General features: G+C 49.1%; 1 protein-coding gene across 3 annotated transcripts; it reads left to right on the forward strand.

The window, feature by feature from the left end:
- Positions 1 to 8,607: 8,607 nt before the first annotated feature.
- LOC142914021 (protein Dr1-like) lies at positions 8,608 to 18,473 on the forward strand. 3 transcript variants are annotated; one of them, XM_076061123.1, is made up of 5 exons: positions 8,608 to 8,713; positions 9,834 to 9,973; positions 12,051 to 12,306; positions 13,977 to 14,143; positions 16,945 to 18,473. In XM_076061123.1, the coding sequence occupies exons 3-5, from the start codon at positions 12,069 to 12,071 to the stop codon at positions 17,104 to 17,106; spliced, it is 567 nt and encodes a 188-aa protein (XP_075917238.1). In that variant the 5' UTR covers positions 8,608 to 8,713; positions 9,834 to 9,973; positions 12,051 to 12,068; the 3' UTR covers positions 17,107 to 18,473. The 3 variants fall into 3 exon arrangements, with proteins under 3 accessions (XP_075917238.1, XP_075917239.1, XP_075917240.1); XM_076061124.1 differs by having other exon boundaries at positions 8,616 to 8,713; positions 9,819 to 9,973; XM_076061125.1 differs by lacking the exon at positions 8,608 to 8,713 and adding an exon at positions 8,720 to 9,105 and having other exon boundaries at positions 9,819 to 9,973.
- Positions 18,474 to 19,773: the final 1,300 nt, after the last annotated feature.

Below are 19,773 nucleotides of genomic sequence, written 5' to 3' on the forward strand. Positions count from 1 at the left end.
GCGTCTGCTTCACAGTGGGTGTTAAAAGACCCTGTGACACGATTTGCAAGAGCAGGTCAAGCGTTATGCCGCCATCACAGTCCAAATTTGCCAAGTTCTAAAAATGGCACCAGAAATCACTCAATTGGAATTATACTTAGCATGAACCTTCTAAAAAGAGACTCCTTGAGGCTTACCTTGGGTAAACAAGCATAATAATATCACAATGATACAGCCGCCCCTGTTGCGTTGGTGAAAACACAGCCCTGCACACCGACTTGTGACCCAGCAGTTGCAGGCATAATAGGGTCCTACACGTTTCCTTGGAACTCTTAAGGAAGCGTTCCTCCACACTTTATTCCTAGACGAACCGAAATTGAATGCTGCCACTGTGGTGTAATAGCAGCACGCTGCACTTGCAATCCAGATGTCGTCAGTTCGAACTCCTGGCGCGTCATTTGAAACCATTGTGCAAGTTTTTTTTGTGTTAAATGCTCTGCGTCTGTCCACCCAGCAGTGTGAATGGGTAGACGATAGTTTGTCGATCAACACGTCTGATATGGCGGGGGTATAGTGTGGGCACTTCCACCTCTTCTAAGATGTCTGGCCAGCGTGGAAGAGTAGGCCAAACACCCTGTGAAGGGGTTCTCTCGAGCTATCGATGAGCACAGTTGGCTACGTACGGTGCGAAAGAAGTTCGACATACGTAGTGGAAGTCCTGGCAGCATTGGTGTGTGAGTGCAATTGCAGGGGCTGCATCTTTAGTTAGTTCATAGTTCATAGTTCATTTATTTGGTATAGCCCTGTGAGCCATTCGGCTCTTGAATCGGGTGCAACCGCAACAACAAAAAACATGAACAAGAAAACATCTTAAAGTGACTAGGTGACTGTGCAAACAGATAATCCAGGAAAAAACATCAAAATATTCCTGAAATAGCACCGTACACCAACGCTGTGTGCAAAAATCCCAGTGGGATGCAAGTCAAACAACAACAACAACCACAAGACAACTAACATTAAGGCCATCAGTCTAACTCCGTACTACAACAAACAAAAACATGGCCAAAACAAAAAAAAACTTTTCGAAATCACCAAAATAAAAGGCATAAATGCAATGTAACAGTGATCATAGGGACTGTGACCGAATTTTTAACAATAAACTACATAAAGAAATTATAACACCAAAATCTAGGGCCATAATTTAGGCCACTGAATAGCAGTGGCAGCTAGGGTTGTACAACTCCTCTAGAGCAGTTTTGAGTGAAGATCTCATAGGTAGTGATTTAAGTTGCAGTTTATTGGCAATAGCATTCCAGACCCTGGGGGCATCAATAGCAAAAGCTCTTCCTCCAGTTTTTGTACGACAATAGGGAATGTGAAGCTGGTAAATGAGCGAAGACCTGAGGTCAAATTTGTTCTTTGAAACAGAGGAGATCCAGTAGGTAGTCTGCGGAATTTTTTGTAAGTACATCGTGAATAAATAAGATCTGGTGCACAAGCCGTCGAACATTAAGAGATGTTTATCCATAAACGTGCGTTATGAGCAGAGGTGCCGGGAGTATTGTGCATGGAAATTTCTCCTTGAGAAGTGAGCAGAGCGCTGAGTAGATTTGAGTAGTTTTAACACGGGTAACACCCACAGCCAGCAGTCACTCGACCCTGCTAAGGGGCCTGTCCATAAATGACGTCACGCACCGGGGGGGGGGGGTTAAGAAATGTGACGTCACATCAAATTGCGCAACTTTAAATAAATATAGACAACACGTTCTACTTAATTAAATAGACTTATTAATAAATAATCTTAGCTCTTTCGGTAAAGTCACGTTGAAGGGAAACAATAAAATAATAAAATATATATAAAACAATAAAAATTCTCACGACGTTTCGACCATAACGCAAACGGTCATCACCTGATGCTGCCATGATGACCGTTTGCGTTATGGTCGAAACGTCGTGAGAATTTTTATTGTTTTATATATATTTTATTATTTTATTGTTTGCCTTCAACGTGACTTTACCGAAAGAGCTAAGAATATGAATTACTGCAGTCACGAAAGCTTTAAATCAAAATTTATTAATAAATGTTTTCTCCTACAACATCAGGGTGCAGCGCCACATTAAATACGCACTACAATGACAATAGTTTAAAGCGATTTGAAGCATGTTTTATTTGGGGGGGGGGGGGGCAGAGCTTTGTGACGTCATATTTGAGGGGGGGGTCTGACTTATTGTTATGCCGTCTGACGAAGCGGGGGGGGGGGGTCAAAAATCGTCCAAAATCGCGTGACGTCATTTATGGACGACCCCTAACCCACAAGAGCTATGTGTCCTGTGGCGCTCTGTCAGTAAGGTCTTGCCAGTAAGGCTTCGCCATCCATCTGGCCTCAAGATTGTGATGTTGGGACGACGTAAGGGGGTGATGTTGCTGTATGTGATCGCAGTTGAGTAATTTTTCAGATAATTTTTCAGCATTGGGGATGTCTTGGCCGACACCTGTTTTATCGTGTGCCTTTTGTTTTGTTGATTTAAGAGGAAACCAGAGAGCCCAGAGGAAACCTGTGTGGAACAGAGGGAGAACATACAAACTCACACTCACACTCTTCAGAGCGGGGAGAATTAACAGGGGGGGGGGGGAACATACAAACTCCACATACGCACAAACTTCAGAACAGGGGGAGAGCGTACAAACTCCACACAAAGGCACCCGAAATTGGAATCGAAGTCAGCCCTTTTCTTGCTGTGATGTACAAGTGTCACCACTGCACCACCCCCATCCTGCCGTCCACCATCGATGACTCAATGAACTGTGATATACCATCGCAGCGCAGTAACTGACACGCGCGGGACCTTGTGGAATGGAAACGCTGCGTGCGTGCGTGCAGGCAGGCAAGGACACGTACGTGGACCCCGTGTCCGGCTACTCCGTGTTCACGAGCCGCTCTCACTTGCTGCGCGGGAAGTGCTGCGGCTCGGCCTGCAGGCACGTACGTACGCACGCACGCAGCGGGCAGTCGCACAGCACACGCACACGGTCCCACGGCGTGGGTGGGGAACCGTCTGGAACGCTCTTCCAATATGAGGAAGGCACTGGAGCTATGCACTTTCAAATCTAGATTGAAAATGCATGTCTTTAAAACTGATCCCTCTATTTAAGACCGCGAAACAGGAGGATTTCTCCACAATTCTGGCTGTCGCCTGGTGAGGCTGGTTGTAATTACCGGTGAAACGTCACAGTACTCGAATTGTAGATGTTGTGGCTATACTCCAACACACCGGTGTGCTGAACTAGTAACTAATTGGCACGTTTTGTTTACGTGACAAACCTTTACTAAATGGCTGTGTCAGGTGGCGGCGGGTTCAAGGACACGTTTATATTTACACGATCTAACCCAAAAAAAACCTCTTAATGGCTCTTTAAAACTGCTTGTTGTGTTTAGTTTGTTGTCCTTCCCCCGCACCTCCGATGAGCACGGTTGGCTACGTACGGTGCGTGAATGACGTTCAACATGCGTCTCCTCTCCGAGGGCCAGAGGCGACTCTCACATACCCCCGGTTGGGCACAGAATCAGAATCTTTATTTATTCATGGGTTCTTCACCATTACTGCAGTCTTCTACTTCTTTGGTTCTCGATGGTTAAAACTTTTGTAATGTTAATAAATGCATGGGGCTTGATGAAACAAAGTAGTTGTACTTACGTGGCCATGCTTTATTTGTGTTTTCGATGATTTACCTTCTAAACACATCTGGCCGTGTCTCGCACCCCCAGGGGGTGCGCGCACCCCAGTTGACGAACCACTGTATGCACTGGCGGAGCCAGTGGGGGGGGCGGGGGGGGTGGCACGTGCCCCCCCCTCCCCAATGATCCGATCGAAATTAGAGATTTCGATCTGATCCTTGGGGTTTATTAGTAATAAATCGGCATTTTGCGACCCCCACTGCCACTGTGTAACATATGACTACGTGCCAGGGACGCTATGAGATGATAGGACAATAGACTGAGTCCATAAATGGCCTGATGCAGCATCTGTCTCCCTCGTCTCTCCCATTTCTCCACTCCTTTTTCCCTCCGTTCCCTCTTATTCCCTCTTATTTCCCGAGCCGATGTATGCTGGTGTTTGAGTACCAACCGTGTCTAAGTGTACGTGTACGATGTACGCGGACACAGGGATGTGGTTACCCTCACGTTGACACTGGCACACGGCCGCACACGCTGAAGCGGCGTCTCCCCTGCCGTCCCAGTGCCCCTTTGAGCAGGTGAATGTCAAGGACCGGCACAAGAAGAGCACCTACAACGGCTACTTCTACACATGACGACTGGAAGATTGCGGATTGCAGTCATCTTCACCAGGGCTACTGGCAGGCGGATGGTCTGGTGTGTGGCGGCTGCTCTGTGGTGCTGCGGTGTCCAGGGGCACACGGTGATAGAAGTGTCCACAGGGGTGATGTCGAAGTTGTCGTGGCCTAATTAGGCGCATGTAGGATGTACAGTGAGGGAAAAAAGTATTTGATCCCCTGCTGATTTTGTACGTTTGCCCACTGACAAAGAAACGATCAGTCTATAATTTTAATGGTAGGTTTATTTGAACAGTGAGACAGAATAACAACAAAAAAATCCAGAAAAACGCATGTCAAAAATGTTATAAATTGATTTGCATTTTAATGAGGGAAATAAGTATTTGACCCCTCTGCAAAACATGACTTAGTACTTGGTGGCAAAACCCTTGTTGGCAATCACAGAGGTCAGACGTTTCTTGTAGTTGGCCACCAGGTTTGCACACATCTCAGGAGGGATTTTGTCCCACTTCTCTTTGCAGATCTTCTCCAAGTCATTAAGGTTTCGAGGCTGACGTTTGGCAACTCGAACCTTCAGCTCCCTCCACAGATTTTCTATGGGATTAAGGTCTGGAGACTGGCTAGGCCACTCCAGGACCTTAATGTGCTTCTTCTTGAGCCACTCCTTTGTTGCCTTGGCCGTGTGTTTTGGGTCATTGTCATGCTGGAATACCCATCCACGACCCATTTTCAATGCCCTGGCTGAGGGAATGATGTTCTTACCAAAGATTTGAAGGTACATGGCCCCGTCCATCGTCCCTTTGATGCGGTGAAGTTGTCCTGTCCCCTTAGCAGAAAAACACCCCCAAAGCATGTTTCCACCTCCATTTTGGTCTCATCTGACCACAACACTTTCACCCAGTTGTCCTCTGAATCATTAAGATGTTCATTGGCAAACTTCAGACGGGCATATATATGTGCTTTCTTGAGCAGGGGGACCTTGCGGGCGCTGCAGGATTTCAGTCCTTCACGGCGTAGTGTGTTACCAATTGTTTTCATGGTGACTTTGGTCCCAGCTGCCTTGAGATCATTGACAAGATCCTCCCGTGTGGTTCTGGGCTGATTCCTCACCGTTCTCATGATCATTGCAACTCCACGAGGTGAGATCTTGCATGGAGCCCCAGGCCGAGGGAGATTGACAGTTCTTTTGTGTTTCTTCCATTTGCGAATAATCACACCAACTGTTGTCACCTCATCAAGCTGCTTTGCAATGGTTGAGTAGCCCATTCCAGCCTTGTGTAGGTCTACAATCTTGTCCCTGACATCCTTGGAGAGGTCTTTGGTCTTGACCATGGTGGAGAGTTTGGAATCTGATTGATTGATTGCTTCTGTGGACAGGTTCCTTTTAAACAGGTAACAAGCTGGGATTAGGAGCACTCCCTTTAAGAGTGTGCTCCTAATCTCAGCTCGTTACCTTTATAAAAGACACCTGGGAGCCAGAAATCTTTCTGATTGAGAGGGGGTCAAATACTTATTTCCCTCATTAAAATGCAAATCAATTTATAACATTTTTGACATGCGTTTTTCTGGATTTTGTTGTTATTCTGTCTCTCACTGTTAAAATAAACCTACCATTAAAATTATAAACTGATCATTTCTTTGTCAGTGGGCAAACGTACAAAATCAGCAGGGGATCAAATACTTTTTTCCTTCACTGTACCATCTGGTATTGCGTAAGTTGTCCTAAGGGAGTGACTCAGGTTCAAGATGGTTTTGTTTAACCAGGGTGAGAACTCGAGGCCTGGAGCGACTTTCATTTTGCAAGAGTCAGCTGGATGGCCAAAGTGGCAAAAGCAGAACAAATTAAAGAGCAGAGGACAACAGTGAAACCAATCGATGTCATGGCGAACTCAAGCAAATAGAAGTCGGCGAAGATCAAGCAAATATGAATTAGAGTAAATAACTACGGCCAAGATAACTGCGTAACAGAAGCGATTGAGAGCGGTGCGTAAGAAAGCTTGCGTTGGTGATGTCTCTCCTCTGGCTGCTGGTGGGAGGTCCACACACAGTGGTGAGGAGTGCGAGTTGTGTGATTCCCTACCTCGTGGAAAGTGTGCTATGTAGATCCTATATAGAACAGAATTATTACGACGGTGTGAGCCTATTATTATAAAATCGAAAAATGTGTGTATTGAGTACGTACGTGTACTGCTTTGGTGATTAAACATTGCTAAACTATTCGTGCGTTTTTGTGATTTAGATAATCAAGAAAAATGTCAAAACGGCTCTGATGGAAACCAACGTGGTTTGTGTGATGCTGTGTGGGCCTTCATCTCAAGTACCATGTCGAGGTGGGGTTTGGACCTCCCCTGCTGTCCAGTAGTGCACTCAACAACGCTGATGAGGAATGTCCTGCCAGTGGGGCCGCGCCTTGCCCTCCACCGGTGGGTCCTTCACTAATTTTCAGAGGCCACTTTCACCGAAGGAGACATCAGCAGTTCATAGTTCATTTATTTGGTATAGCCCTGTGAGCCATTCGGCTCTTGAATCGGGTGCAACTGCAACAAACAAAAACATGAACAAGAAAACATCTTAAAGTGACTAGGTGACTGTGCAAACAGATAATCTAGGAAAAAACATCAAAATATTCCTGAAATAGCACCGTACACCAACGCTGTGTGCAAAAATCCCAGTGGGATGCAAGTCAAACAACAACAACAACCACAAGACAACTAAGATTAAGGCCATCTAACTCCGTACTACAATAAACAAAAACATGGCCAAAACCAAAAAAAACATTTTCGCCACATTTGAAACCATTAGGGGTTTGACAGCAGCGCGATGATGATGCTGGGGGGTGTTTTCGCCCTTTGTGTATTGTCGGAGGGCCGCACGGCAGGGGCAGGACGAAAGGCTACTAGGGGCCGCCAGTGGCCCGCGGGCCTTGCAGTGAAGAACACTGCCCTGCAAGCACAAACCTTCCCATAATGCATTGTGCCGGCAACATTTTAATAATTGTACTTTTAACATAAATGCGTTTATTCATTCATCCTTTTGTTTATATGAAGGTCCTTCCATAATAGAGTTTTTTTGGGTTAGATTGCGTAAATATATAAATGTGTCGTTAAACCCGCCACCACCCGACACAACCAACGAGTAAGGGTTGTCACGTAAACAGAACGTGGCCAATTCGTCACTAGTACAGCACACCGTTTGTGTGTTGGAGAGTAAAGCCACGACATTTACAACCTGACTACGACGTTTTGCTGTCGCCTGATGGAGCTAGTTGTAATTACTGACGAAACATGATACTCAGATTTTAAATGTGGCTTGGCTCTCCAACACACCGGTGTGCTGTACTGGTGACGAATTGGCATGTCCTGTTTACGTGACAACCCTTACTAGTTAGCTGTGTCGAGTGGTGGCGGGTTTTAACGATATTTACGCGATCTAACCCAAAAAAACTTATGAATATTGGTCGCGAAAGCCTACGTGTTAAAATGAAAGTACTTACTACATACTATTAGATAACTTCATATACCTATTTAACAAATATAAAAACCTTTCACATCAAGCCCCGTGGTATTACCATGTGCTCTGAAGGGCCATTCCTCGAAATGTCGCCGATTATATTTATTTTGTCGATGGACGAGACGAGTGACAAGAATGGCAGCCCAAGGGAGAGAAGACGCACGGAGCAGGCGACCTTAGTGGAGATGGAGCGGTGAGGTCAGCCGCTTAGAGGGATTGTTGCCATCACGGGGGACCGTGGTGCATGGTGACGACTGTGGGGTGGCCCTCACCCAGAGGTATTGTGATCCGAGGACAACGCAAACCATCCGTGTGGGTGCGCGCTTGAACGACAGAGCATCTGCTCCGCCTCTTGAGTGAAGAGTCTTTGAGAGCGGAATGGGAGTTCAAAAGAAGCCACAGCTTGTGAAAGAGCCCAATGAAGAAGGTCGCTGGGTTTCATCTTCCACGAAACTGCTCACGGTCCACCCTAAACCGCATCCACTTAACAAACCACGGCAGTAGATGCGGATGCCCTGATGCACAAATGGAAATTCGGCTGTCATCCTGAACACACCGTAGTACAACCTGTAACGACGTAATGGCCCGATCCACAAAGATACATCACCGCGATACTCCACTCAGCTGGCTCCTGACGCGGTTGTCTGCTGGCTTGACCACCACCTGAATGTGAAATTGTAGTTGTTGCCCTGCATCGAACATCAGCAGCCATACGACAAGGAGAAGTGAGAGTCTCCAACAACCCTCCACCCCCCCCACCCCTCACCCCCCCCAACCCTTCACCCCCCCAACCCCTCACCCCCCCAACCCCCATCCCTCCCCCGCAACTCTGACAACCTCAGACGTCACGTGACGCTACTGTATTTAAAGGGCGATACGACGCCACGTGTGAAGCCACGTGCCGGCGTCCAACAGCTGCACTCGCATACCGTGCGTTACGATAGTGAAGTGCACTTACTACACACAACACTCCTCCTGCACACGACACTCCTACACACAACACTCCTCCTACACACTACACTGCTCCTACACACGACACTGCTCCTACACACTACACGCGACACTCCTACACACTACACTGCTCCTACACACTACACTGCTCCTACACACTACACTGCTCCTACACACTACACTGCTCCTACACACTACACTGCTCCTACACCCTACACTGCTCCTACACACTACACTGCTCCTACACACTACACACTACACTGCTCCAACTCACGACACTCCTGCACCACGCCCGTCACGGTGTTTGTGCGTTCACGTTGGGCACTCCACCAGCAGTGGATATCTCGAACAAGTCAGCCCACTTCTGCTTTGTGGGTTGGAACTCGTGCCTGCTGAAGTTCCCCACTCCCAGGAGGAAGGCCGTGTGACCGATGGGATGTTGTAGGACTTTTTTTTACGTGGAGGGTGTACAGATATGCGAGGGACTCGTACTGTGTGTATTTTTGTGTTACCGTCATGTAATCTACAATGACGCGAATTTGTATTGTGATGCACGCTATATGAATCCGGTATATTGGCAGCTTACACTGTGCTTGATGATAATGGTGGTTTTCATTGTGGTTTCGAAAGTTTAGCATTCTGATAATGATCATTAATGTTGCAAGGGTTATGAATTGCAATGTCAGAATCGGATAGATTGCGGGAAATCCGACCAAGTGCTGTGAAGCTCTTTATCACGGATGCCCAGCAATGTGCCTCAATCATTGGGGCACTAAGGACCGTGAGAATTACATCCGTGTTCTCGGGTGTTGAACGAGTGGGGTGGGATGTGGCACTGTTCAAAAGAGACTGAGATGAGAACCTCTCGCCCTTCCGGTCCCAGCAGTCTCCACGCTGCTGCACTCGCTGCACACATCCCGCGGTGGAATATTTTTTTGTGGTGTTTGTCAACCATCTGTGACCCCCCACCCACCCACCATACGCACGGTACGAGTGAACGGTGACCGCCATGGCATGAACTAGCACGTGGTGGTTGGTGGTGGTGATAATGACGATGCTCGACGGCTTTGTGTGTGTGTGTAAGCCATCGCGTGAGCAGGCCAAGACCATCGGGCTCACTTAACCCACAAGCGGCCACCACCACCGCCCGTGGTTGTCATCACAGAATTGTAACAACGAAAGAGATATCGGCAGGGCCTTCCCGTCCGTGACCTTCCCGTCCGTGACCTTCTGACACCGGTACTGTACGGCAATGAGCCTTGCTCGTGGCAGGAGGGGACTTGTGTCCACTCGCCGTGTAGCCTGCACTGTAATTGTTGCCGATATTGTTTGTTCATCGATTTGAGCACGTGCTCCAGTGTCGACAAAAGTCCCCCCTAAAGAGATTCATTTGAACGAGCCGGCTGAGCCAATCTGCCATCTCCATCACAATTGAAAGGACATTTTACTAAGGGACTGCCCGGTAAACGTGGAACGTTCGGCCATCGTTGGTCCAACAGTTCAAACCGCGTGCCAAACGTTTTCCCAACGTTACTTGTTTACTAGTGGGGGTACATTTCGGCCACATTTACAGTTTTATAAGGTAGAACCTATTCCCTACTGTGCGGCGGCAGCACTGACATTTCACATCTTCGTGATTACAAAGCGATCACAAAATCGGGCAAGATGAGATATAAAAAAAAATTGCGTATGCAACAAATATGCAAAAACATTTCCGATGTACACGTCATCCAAATGCCTCACAAATAGATTATAAAAAATATTGATGGGTTTTACCCTTTCTGGCAAAAAAACCAGGAGGTTTTAAGATGTTGACGACAAATACATTTCTTTTGCAAAGAATCAAGTCTGTATTAACCACACGTGTTTTATTTGTATGAACTCCCTCGCCTCGTATGCAAGAAGGTCGTGGGTTAGACGCCGACCCTGACGCCTGTTGTATATTTGGAACGTGCGCGTCTCTCCCCCTGGTCGTGTGGAGTTTTCTCCCGGGTCTTCTGGTTTTCCCCCTAAACGTTTAGAATCAACACACGTTTCGAGTATTTGGCTGCTATACATTTCTACATGATAAGCCACTTCGTTGAGCTATGATTTGTGGCCAGGGTGCTTCTGAAAAAGAGCCATATAGTTCAGTGGGCCTTACCTGGTAAAAAAAAAGTTTGGATTCTCTGTAAAGCTCTGCTTCGCTCTCCGTGCCCGGAGGAAGGGAAGGCGTCTTTCCTCCCTCCTTGCCTCTTGGTGGGCCTGTATATGTATTTCTGCTGACTTTGTACCTCGTATTTGTTCACTCTATGCTGGTAGGTGCAATCCAGAGGTTGAACACGAAATTTAACACTCTTCTGAAATTCGTTGTCCGCCAGGAAGTGTCTAACTGTGTTGTTGGCCTGACTGGTTGTGCTTCACATAATGTTTCTTTGGTTTGTTGAATTCTCGTCTCTCATCTTCTTGTTGTATTTACTTCCATGATTTGTTCTTGACACCTGATGAAGATCGCTTGTGTTGTGATCGAAACGTCGTAATTGTTTTGTTTTAATATAATTTTATTGTATTTCTACATACGAGACTTTACCGAAAAAAACAATGAGTAAGGCGTCAGCTGTTTGCTGCATGGCCTTTTGAAGAATGCTGACTAATGGCTCGCTATTAGCCTCCTGTCAATGCATCGTTGATCTATGGATTTATATTTTCCATTACGCGTCGAACTCAAGGTTTTCAACAGTAGACTTTGAAATCGGTGAAAGTTGTGCGGAGTTCTTACACTCGAGCTAATTGAGGAGGCGAGAGAGAAGGAATGCTATAAAGTATATCTTTTTTCCTTTAGGCGCTTTTGTCAATTGTTGCTGGATGAAGGCAGTTTGACCATACTTCACCAGGCTGGCCAGTGCAGGTTGAATACGTTCAGTCGATGAATTCGATGCGCATCCTCAGTGGTGTAGTGGTTGGCGCTCGCTGCGTTACGAACCCGGCAACCCGAGTTCGATTGCCACTACTGCCCAACACCGGTGACGAATGTCTGCACCGGTCCCAGGGCCTTAGGTCATCTCGACCTTAAATGAGTACCTGGTGCGGCTAGTAAGCATCAGCACTAGGGAGGCAAAGCCGACCGGGCGTGGTGTTAATCACCCACCCACCCGCCTCGGGCGCCGTGCCAGCCTTCATTGGTACCCGCGCACAGCACTGGGCCCCCAACAGTCTAGTCAAGAGGCCCTACGGGGTGGAGGAGAGGCAGCGATGAACGTTGTTGCCTGTTGAACTTCTTTCGCACCGTACGTAGCCCAGCGTTCTGATCTGTGCGTCGTTGCGGCACTTTTGTAAGATCGGTGAGAAGGAGGCAATGGCGTCTCCGCTGGGGGTCGGGGGTCCGGCGCACGAAGCCGACCAGGTGACGCTGCCCTACGCATCCGTGCAGCGCCTCGTGGGCGAGCTGGTGCCGTGCCTGCGCCTGACGGCGGGCGCACGAGACCTGCTGCGCGTGGCGTGCACGCGCTTCGTGCGCCACGTGTCCAGCGAGGCGAACACGGCGTGCGCGCATGCGCAGCGCAAGACCATCTCCCCTGAGCACGTCATCCAGGGTACACACGTCTCCAGCACTGGAGCACTGTGTGTGTGATTGTAACACTGGAGCACTGTGTGTGTGTGTAACACTGGAGCACTGTGTGTGTGTGTGACACTGGAGCACTGTGTGTGTGTGAGTGTAACACTGGAGCACTGTGTGTGTGTGTAACACTGGAGCACTGTGTGTGTGTAACACTGGAGCACAGTGTGTGTGTGTAACACTGGAGCACTGTGTGTGTGTGTGTAACACTGGAGCACTGTGTGTGTGTGTGTAACACTGGAGCACTGTGTGTGTGTGTAACACTGGAGCACTGTGTGTGTGTGTAACACTGGAGCACTGTGTGTGTGTGTGTAACACTGGAGCACTGTGTGTGTGTATAACACTGGAGCACTGTGTGTGTGTATAACACTGGAGCACTGTGTGTGTGTGTGTGTAACACTGGAGCACTGTGTGTGTGTGTGTGTAACACTGGAGCACTGTGTGTGTGTGTGTGTAACACTGGAGCACTGTGTGTGTGAGTGTAACACTGGGGCACTGTGTGTGTGTAACACTGGAGCACTGTGTGTGTGTGTAACACTGGAGCACTGTGTGTGTGAGTGTAACACTGGGGCACTGTGTGTGTGTGTGTAACACTGGAGCACTGTGTGTGTGTGTGTAACACTGGAGCACTGTGTGTGTGTGTAACACTGGAGCACTGTGTGTGTGTGTAACACTGGAGCACTGTGTGTGTGTGTAACACTGGAGCACTGTGTGTGTGTGTAACACTGGAGCACTGTGTGTGTGTAACACTGGAGCACTGTGTGTGTGTAACACTGGAACACTGTGTGTGTGTGTAACACTGGAGCACTGTGTGTGTGTGTGTAACACTGGAGCACTGTGTGTGTGTGTGTGTAACACTGGAGCACTGTGTGTGTGTGTGTAACACTGGAGCACTGTGTGTGTGTGTAACACTGGAGCACTGTGTGTGTGTGTAACACTGGAGCACTGTGTGTGTGTGTAACACTGGAGCACTGTGTGTGTGTGTAACACTGGAGCACTGTGTGTGTGTGTATGTAACACTGGAGCACTGTGTGTGTGTGAGTGTAACACTGGAGCACTGTGTGTGTGTAAAACACTGGAGCACTGTGTGTGTGTGTAACACTGACTGGGCACTGTGTGTGTGTGTGTAACACTGGAGCACTGTGTGTGTGTGTAACACTGGAGCACTGTGTGTGTGTAAAACACTGGAGCACTGTGTGTGTGTGTGTAACACTGGAGCACTGTGTGTGTGTGTAACACTGGAGGACTGTGTGTGTGTGTAACACTGGAGCACTGTGTGTGTGTGTAACACTGGAGCACTGTGTGTGTGTGTAACACTGGAGCACTGTGTGTGTGTGTTTAACACTGGAGCACTGTGTGTGCGTGTAACACTGGGGAGCGGCAGTGCAGTGGTTAGCGCACTCCGGTACGAATCCCCCGACCCGGATATCTGAACCGGTCCTCATCCTTCCCTAGGTCAACTCGGCCTTAAATCGGCATTGGGGAGGAAAAAAACGGCGGAAATGTTGTCCACTCGCCCTCTCGGGTGCCACGCCGGTCTCAATAGCTGCTCGCAAGCAGCGCTTGCCCCGACCAGTCTGTTGAGGCTGCACGGGGTCGAGTCTCTGTCTTGACGCGAGAGCGGCGTGTGCGCGTGCGTCCGTCTAGCACTGGAGCGCCTGGGTCTGGCGGGCAGCATGGGCGAGCTGCGCGCGTGTCACGCCGAGTTCCGTGCGCTGGCGCTGTCTCGCCGCCGCCGCGCCACCCGTCGCCTCGAGGCGCTTGGTGTGCCGGAGCCGGAGCTGCTGCGCCAGCAGCAGGCGCTCATTGAGCAGGCGAGGCGCGAGCTGTTACCCCCCACACCCCCTCCCCCCCGGACCCTTTCCCCCGCAACGCGCGTGCAGTCCCATCACCGTCGTTTACGCTCGAGTATTTAGCACGTTGTGCCGAGTGGCACTCGGTCGCGTGCACAATGCGCGTGATGCTACTGTGCGAGGAGGTACACTAATAAAGCAAACGAGAAGCAACCCCCTCTGTTTTATTAGCAGCGTCATGGCGCTCACGTTGGCGTGAATGCGGTCGTGTTAGCATGGAGCTGCATGTGCAACACGAGTGTGTGTGCTAACCCTTTCCCGTTCCGAGGCGACTGCAGGTTGCAGGCTGGGATGTCCCGTTCACTGGTAAATCTCGGAACGCGTAAGCGGTTAGCTTTAATTTTATTTGGAGAGGCGGCGTAGCGCCGTTGTTTTTCAAGACATTGTACTCACCGTAGAGAACTGTAGCGACACGACCGCACTCTACGATCGCTGGCGCCAAACTGTGCCACACGCCCTCCCGCATGGCCTTGTGGAAGCTTCGATACCGATAAAAGTTAATTCATCTTCGTTTTTCTTCTGGTTACGTACATGATGACGTACTTGTACGCCATCGGAATGGGCAAGCGGCTGGCGCCGTTATCACAGCACCAGGAGCACAGAACTCTCCTTTAGCCACAAACGCTCATGTTTCAGAATGTTGTGATCAAAACAGCAAACGTTAACGGTGTAAAGGAGTACACGGCAAAGTGGAACCGTGCTCTTTATGAAGCCAACCCAGACCACGACGCTTCGAGCAAGCAGAATCGCAAAGGCACATTTAGTCCTCGGACCTAAGAGTTCCCAACCCATTCCTCTCTCCTGACCAATGCCACTTGAATCTCCCCAAGGGGTTTTCTTTTAGCGGACCCCAGTTTTACCAATTTAATTTCCCCAGGGTTTTGTACTCTTCACCTTCCCTGGCAAATCAAAAGGTGAGCGGCCTCGCACTACGCAAATCGGGGCAAACGCTCGTTGCAAGCTCGTGTAAACCTGGCGCTTCGCAAGCCCCTGTCCGTGACAGCGGGCGATGGGGAAAATGCTCCACATTCAAATGATTAGTCGTTAACCTGTCGTGGGCTGGAGTGTTCTCATTATTGATCAATTGGGTAAGGTTTGTGTGAGCGATTTATATGCAGCTCACATTTGTCTACTCAAAATTCGCCGTATGCGGTTTGAATTTACTCATGCGGCTATGCGGTCGGACGTGGTACAACATTGTGTGGACTGTAATGTGCTACCCAGCAGGCTATGCGGTTGGACGTGGGACATCATTGTGTGGACTGATTATGCTACTTAGCAGGCTATGCGGTTGGATGTGGTACAACATTGTCTGGACTGAATGTGCTACCCAGCAGGCTATGCGGTGTGACGTGGTACAACATTGTGTGGACTGTAATGTGCTACCCAGCAGGCTATGCGGTCAGACGTGGGACAACATTGTGTGGACTGAATGTGCTACCCAAGCGGGCTATGCGGTCAGACGCGGGACAACATTGTCTGGACTGAATGTGCTACCCAGCAGGCTTTGCGGTTGGACGTGGTACAACATTGTGTGGACTGAATGTGCTACCCAGCAGGCTTTGCGGTTGGACGTGGGACAACATTGTGTGGACTGAATGTGCTACCCAGCAGACTATGCGGTCGGACTTGGACAACATTGTGTTGACTGTGCGCTACTCAGCAGGCTATGCAGTTAGATGTGGGACAACATCTTGTGCTCTATGTACTGTGTGTACCATATTCTACTACTCTGCACGCAGCGGTCATCGTGCGGTTTCGCTTTGTGCGCCTTTTTATTGGAACGCATTTACCGGATGAAGCGAGGGAAGCCTGCACTCGGGTACTGGGCGATTCTGGCTGGGTGGCGTTGCGTCTTAGCACCCTATTCACAATTAGAACGGCATGAGTTTAAATCTCAGCTGAGGGTAAATTCAGCCAATCATCCCTCTGGGAGTTAATACATTCAGTGATTCTTCGTGTTTTTTCGTGAGAATTCAAGGTGGTTGTTATCCAGCGGGCTGGTCCATACCATATACCTGGTAAACATGGAACATTGGGCTGACGTTTGGCGATCCTTTGTCCAACAGTTCCAACCACATGCCAATGTTTGCCCAACGTTAATATTTACTGGGTGAATGACATTTTCCCTGCCAGCTCAGGACCGCCAATGAGTTGGATGAGCTGTGTACAGACGTGTTTTGAAGGTTTTTTAAATAAAAATAATCCTTGGAACATTGATTTATAATCCCTAGAATATTGATGCAACAAGTGCATTGACCTTCAAGTTGACCATGCATAATGACAATTGTTTGAGCAAGGTCAGTTAATCCAATGCAGGCCATGGACTTGTGCGTGCCTGAGTGTGCTCATGCCATGGACTCGTGTGTATGTATGTTGAACTTCTTTCGCACCGTACATAGCCAACCGTGCTAATTGGAGGTGCAGGGAACTTGTGTGTGTGCCTGTGTGTGTGCGCGCAAACCACGGACACGTGCGTGCCTGCGTGTGTGCAAGCTACTTACTCCTGCCTGTCTGCATGTGTGAGTGTCTTTGTGTGTTTGCGTGTGTGCGTGTTCATGCGTGTGTTTGCGTGTCTGAGTGTCTGCGTTTGTACGTGTCTCCATGTGTGTGTGTGTGTCTTTGTCTCTGTGTGTGCGTGTTCGTATGTGTGTGTTTGCGTGTGTGCATATGTACATTGTGTCTGCGTGTGTGCGTGTCTGAGTGTCTGCGTGTGTGCGAGTGTCTTTGTCGTGTGTCTGTCTGTGTGTGTGTGCGTGCAGGCCCGGCAAGAGCAGACAGAGGTGGCTCAGCGCGACTGGCTGCAGATCCAGCGCGCCGCCGAGCAGGCCCAGCGCAGCTCCACCGCGGACAGCCCCGGCGAGTCCTCGGGGACCGAATACGTCATCGACGAGGACGACGATGATGACATCACAGACGACTAGACTGCGATGCCATCATTGTGAGCGAGGGAACTGGGCGGAAGACGCGCAGCGGCTGCGTGATGCCGAGTCGTTTTTGTTGTTGTTGTTAATTTGGTTAGTGATAGCTTTCGAACGTCTGACCAGGACGTGACGGTCCGCACGGTGGTGGTTTTCTCGTGCAGCGCAGCTCGACGCGATCGTTTGCAAATTACCCGTAGGGAATTTAACCGTCGGATAATTGCAAAGCAGCCCATCGGTGTGAGGCAAGTGTGTGACGTTCACTCAATACACGCAAGTGTCTCTCGTGAAGCAAGACTCGGCGAAACAATAGCGTGCAGTTGAGCAAGTACAAACGACACGGGTGCCTAGATATTGAGCACCGGTAGGATGGTCTAAACATGACAAACAGTAAAAGCATAACACTCATTCGTGATGATCAATGAAATCGCACGTAGGGGGAGGGTAAATTGTCACATGCTTACCGTTTACTAGGTGATTAGTCACGAACCGTTCGCTGAACAAGCACTAAGAGACCGGCGCACGCATGTCTGTAGACACATGGGGGTGTGTACGTATGTATGTAAAAAAAGTAATAAATGAAAACCCACAAATAAATAGAAATCTATGGGGAAAAAAACCCCACGTGTTTCTTGTGCAGACGTCTCGCTTTAGTGACCCGATGGAGTGGCGCCACCCCAAATGCGTTGGCTTCCTTCTGGATTACATCTAAGTGACGCGCAAGTCAACGTTTGTGAAATATCCACAAAGGCCAAGTTGAGATTGCAATGGCAGTCCCCCGTTCAGTGAGTTTCCTCTCCGATACATCAATCGGAGCATCCACGCAGCTTCTGGCAGCGATCCTGGAAGTTTTCAGCAGCAGCGTTCCTACTGCATTGTTGCCTTTACTTTCACGCCTTCTGTCTTCACCGTCGCTTGTTCGGGGAGAGCGTGTTGCTCAATGCGTCTTCTGCCTAGGCCGCTTGTGTAAATTAAAGCCGAGAACGGTCGTGGGGCGTGCGTTTTTAGTCCGGCAGTGCGGAGGCAGCGACGGTTGGTGGATCGCGCGTGTTGAGAAACTCTCTGACGTTCGTTACGTTCAAGATGAGACTTAAAAACAAGACTATTGTTGAGCAGGGTCCTATGTTGGGATGTTTGGCCAATTCCATGCAAGGCCGTTTGGCAGGAAACCAGAGCACTTGGAGAATGTGCATGCATGCGCGTTGAGAACACTCCGAGCTCAACCCAAATTGACTGCTCGATACATTGCCGTGTTTCCATCACTAGACTACTGCAGGTGTTCCAGCAAAAGAGACGGGGGAAAGTTTTGCATTCAAAGGCAAACATTTGTCATTAAAATGTTAGTGTTGGACAAGCGCTATTATCAAGCACATACTGACACTGTCATTTACGTCTTTGAACGACCGTGATGATGAAGCCGACCAGTAGCTCGGGATTGCTACCATTTCTTATTGAATCGGAACATTGCTAGGACCTTTTTACTTTATAACACACAGCCAACAAGAACAACCGCCATTTGCTACGAAGTGACGGTGACCTCACCACAGCACCTGTGCCAGCCTATATGCACTTTAAGGCTACGTGAAGTGTCGAACGCCCGCTGGCAGGTCATGGACAGACCCAGGTGCCATGGGTTGACTGGCCGATGCACAATCTGTGCCCCCTACAATGCCAACTTGCTGTGTTTTAGCCGCCCGGCGCTCCACTCATTGATGTGAGCGTCACTCCTCTGCCCTCCTTTGTTTCCGGAGGGCGGTTGCCTCCAACTGCCCTGTAGCATCCTTCACGACTCTCCTCCACAGAGGCCAATCTTGACACCGCTGGTACCAGTTATTGGAAAGTCCATATCCTCTTGCACCACATAATTCCATCTCTTTTCTAGCCCGTGCTGTGACTGTTTAGCCCCCTTTATCCAACCAAACAAAAGCTGTATGGGCATGTGTGCTCCATGACCCAGCCAACGCAGCCTTGGCTCCTGGAAGAGCTCACCGATGGGACTGTCCAGATCTTTAGAAGATTTGTGAACTCACAAATCCAGCATGGTTAAACCCAGGATTGATCGTAAGCATGGCAGCCTGAATGTTTCTAACTGGCAAAGATTAGGGGGTCCACATTTCGCAAGCATAGAGAAGGGAGGACATGACTGTGGCCGACAGAACCTGAAGCTTTGCATGACCGGGTAGCTTTCATACAGCGTTACATCGCCGATGAAAAGGTAATGCTGCTCGACTGATTTGGAGCGACACCTCTGCTGTTAAACTGGAGCTGGTTTTTGCACACTGCCCAGGTATGGTGGAGTGTTTGATGACACAATACCCAGTCAGGTGCTTAGTTTTGGAGCGGCTGATGGTAAGGCCTCGCCTCTGGATAGCACGTTCCAGGTTCAGCGGCAGCGTCTCCAACTCCTCGGTGAAAAGCAATGACTAGATCATCAGCATACATTACATGGTTGACCAATAGGGAGCCATCTCTCGACCGCACCGGAGCATCGATCGGCCTCCCATTGTATCTGTACCAGATGGAAATTACTCCGGTACAGCCATGGAAAGCTCAAACCACGTGGTCGAAAAACGTGTTTTAAATAATGTAGGGGCCAGAGGATAATATTGTCGCACCCCAAGGTGAACAGGGAATGGCTCTGACTTCAGGCCTCGTCGCTTTACCCGGGCC

Source organism: Petromyzon marinus, chromosome 5 (assembly GCF_048934315.1).
Source record: "Petromyzon marinus isolate PM22_M1 ecotype Great Lakes invasive population chromosome 5, UKy_Petmar_22M1.pri1.0, whole genome shotgun sequence".
In the NCBI taxonomy this organism is placed as follows: domain Eukaryota; kingdom Metazoa; phylum Chordata; class Hyperoartia; order Petromyzontiformes; family Petromyzontidae; genus Petromyzon; species Petromyzon marinus.

What these genes read in the sequence shown, in the direction of transcription:
- LOC142914021 (XM_076061123.1), top strand. Translation starts at nt 12,069, where the DNA reads ATGGCGTCTCCGCTGGGGGTCGGGGGTCCGGCGCACGAAGCCGACCAG. An exon ending in CCCTGAGCACGTCATCCAGG is followed by an intron (nt 12,307 to 13,976) that starts GTACACACGTCT and finishes GCGTCCGTCTAG; the next exon opens with CACTGGAGCGCCTGGGTCTG. An exon ending in AGCAGGCGCTCATTGAGCAG is followed by an intron (nt 14,144 to 16,944) that starts GCGAGGCGCGAG and finishes GTGTGCGTGCAG; the next exon opens with GCCCGGCAAGAGCAGACAGA.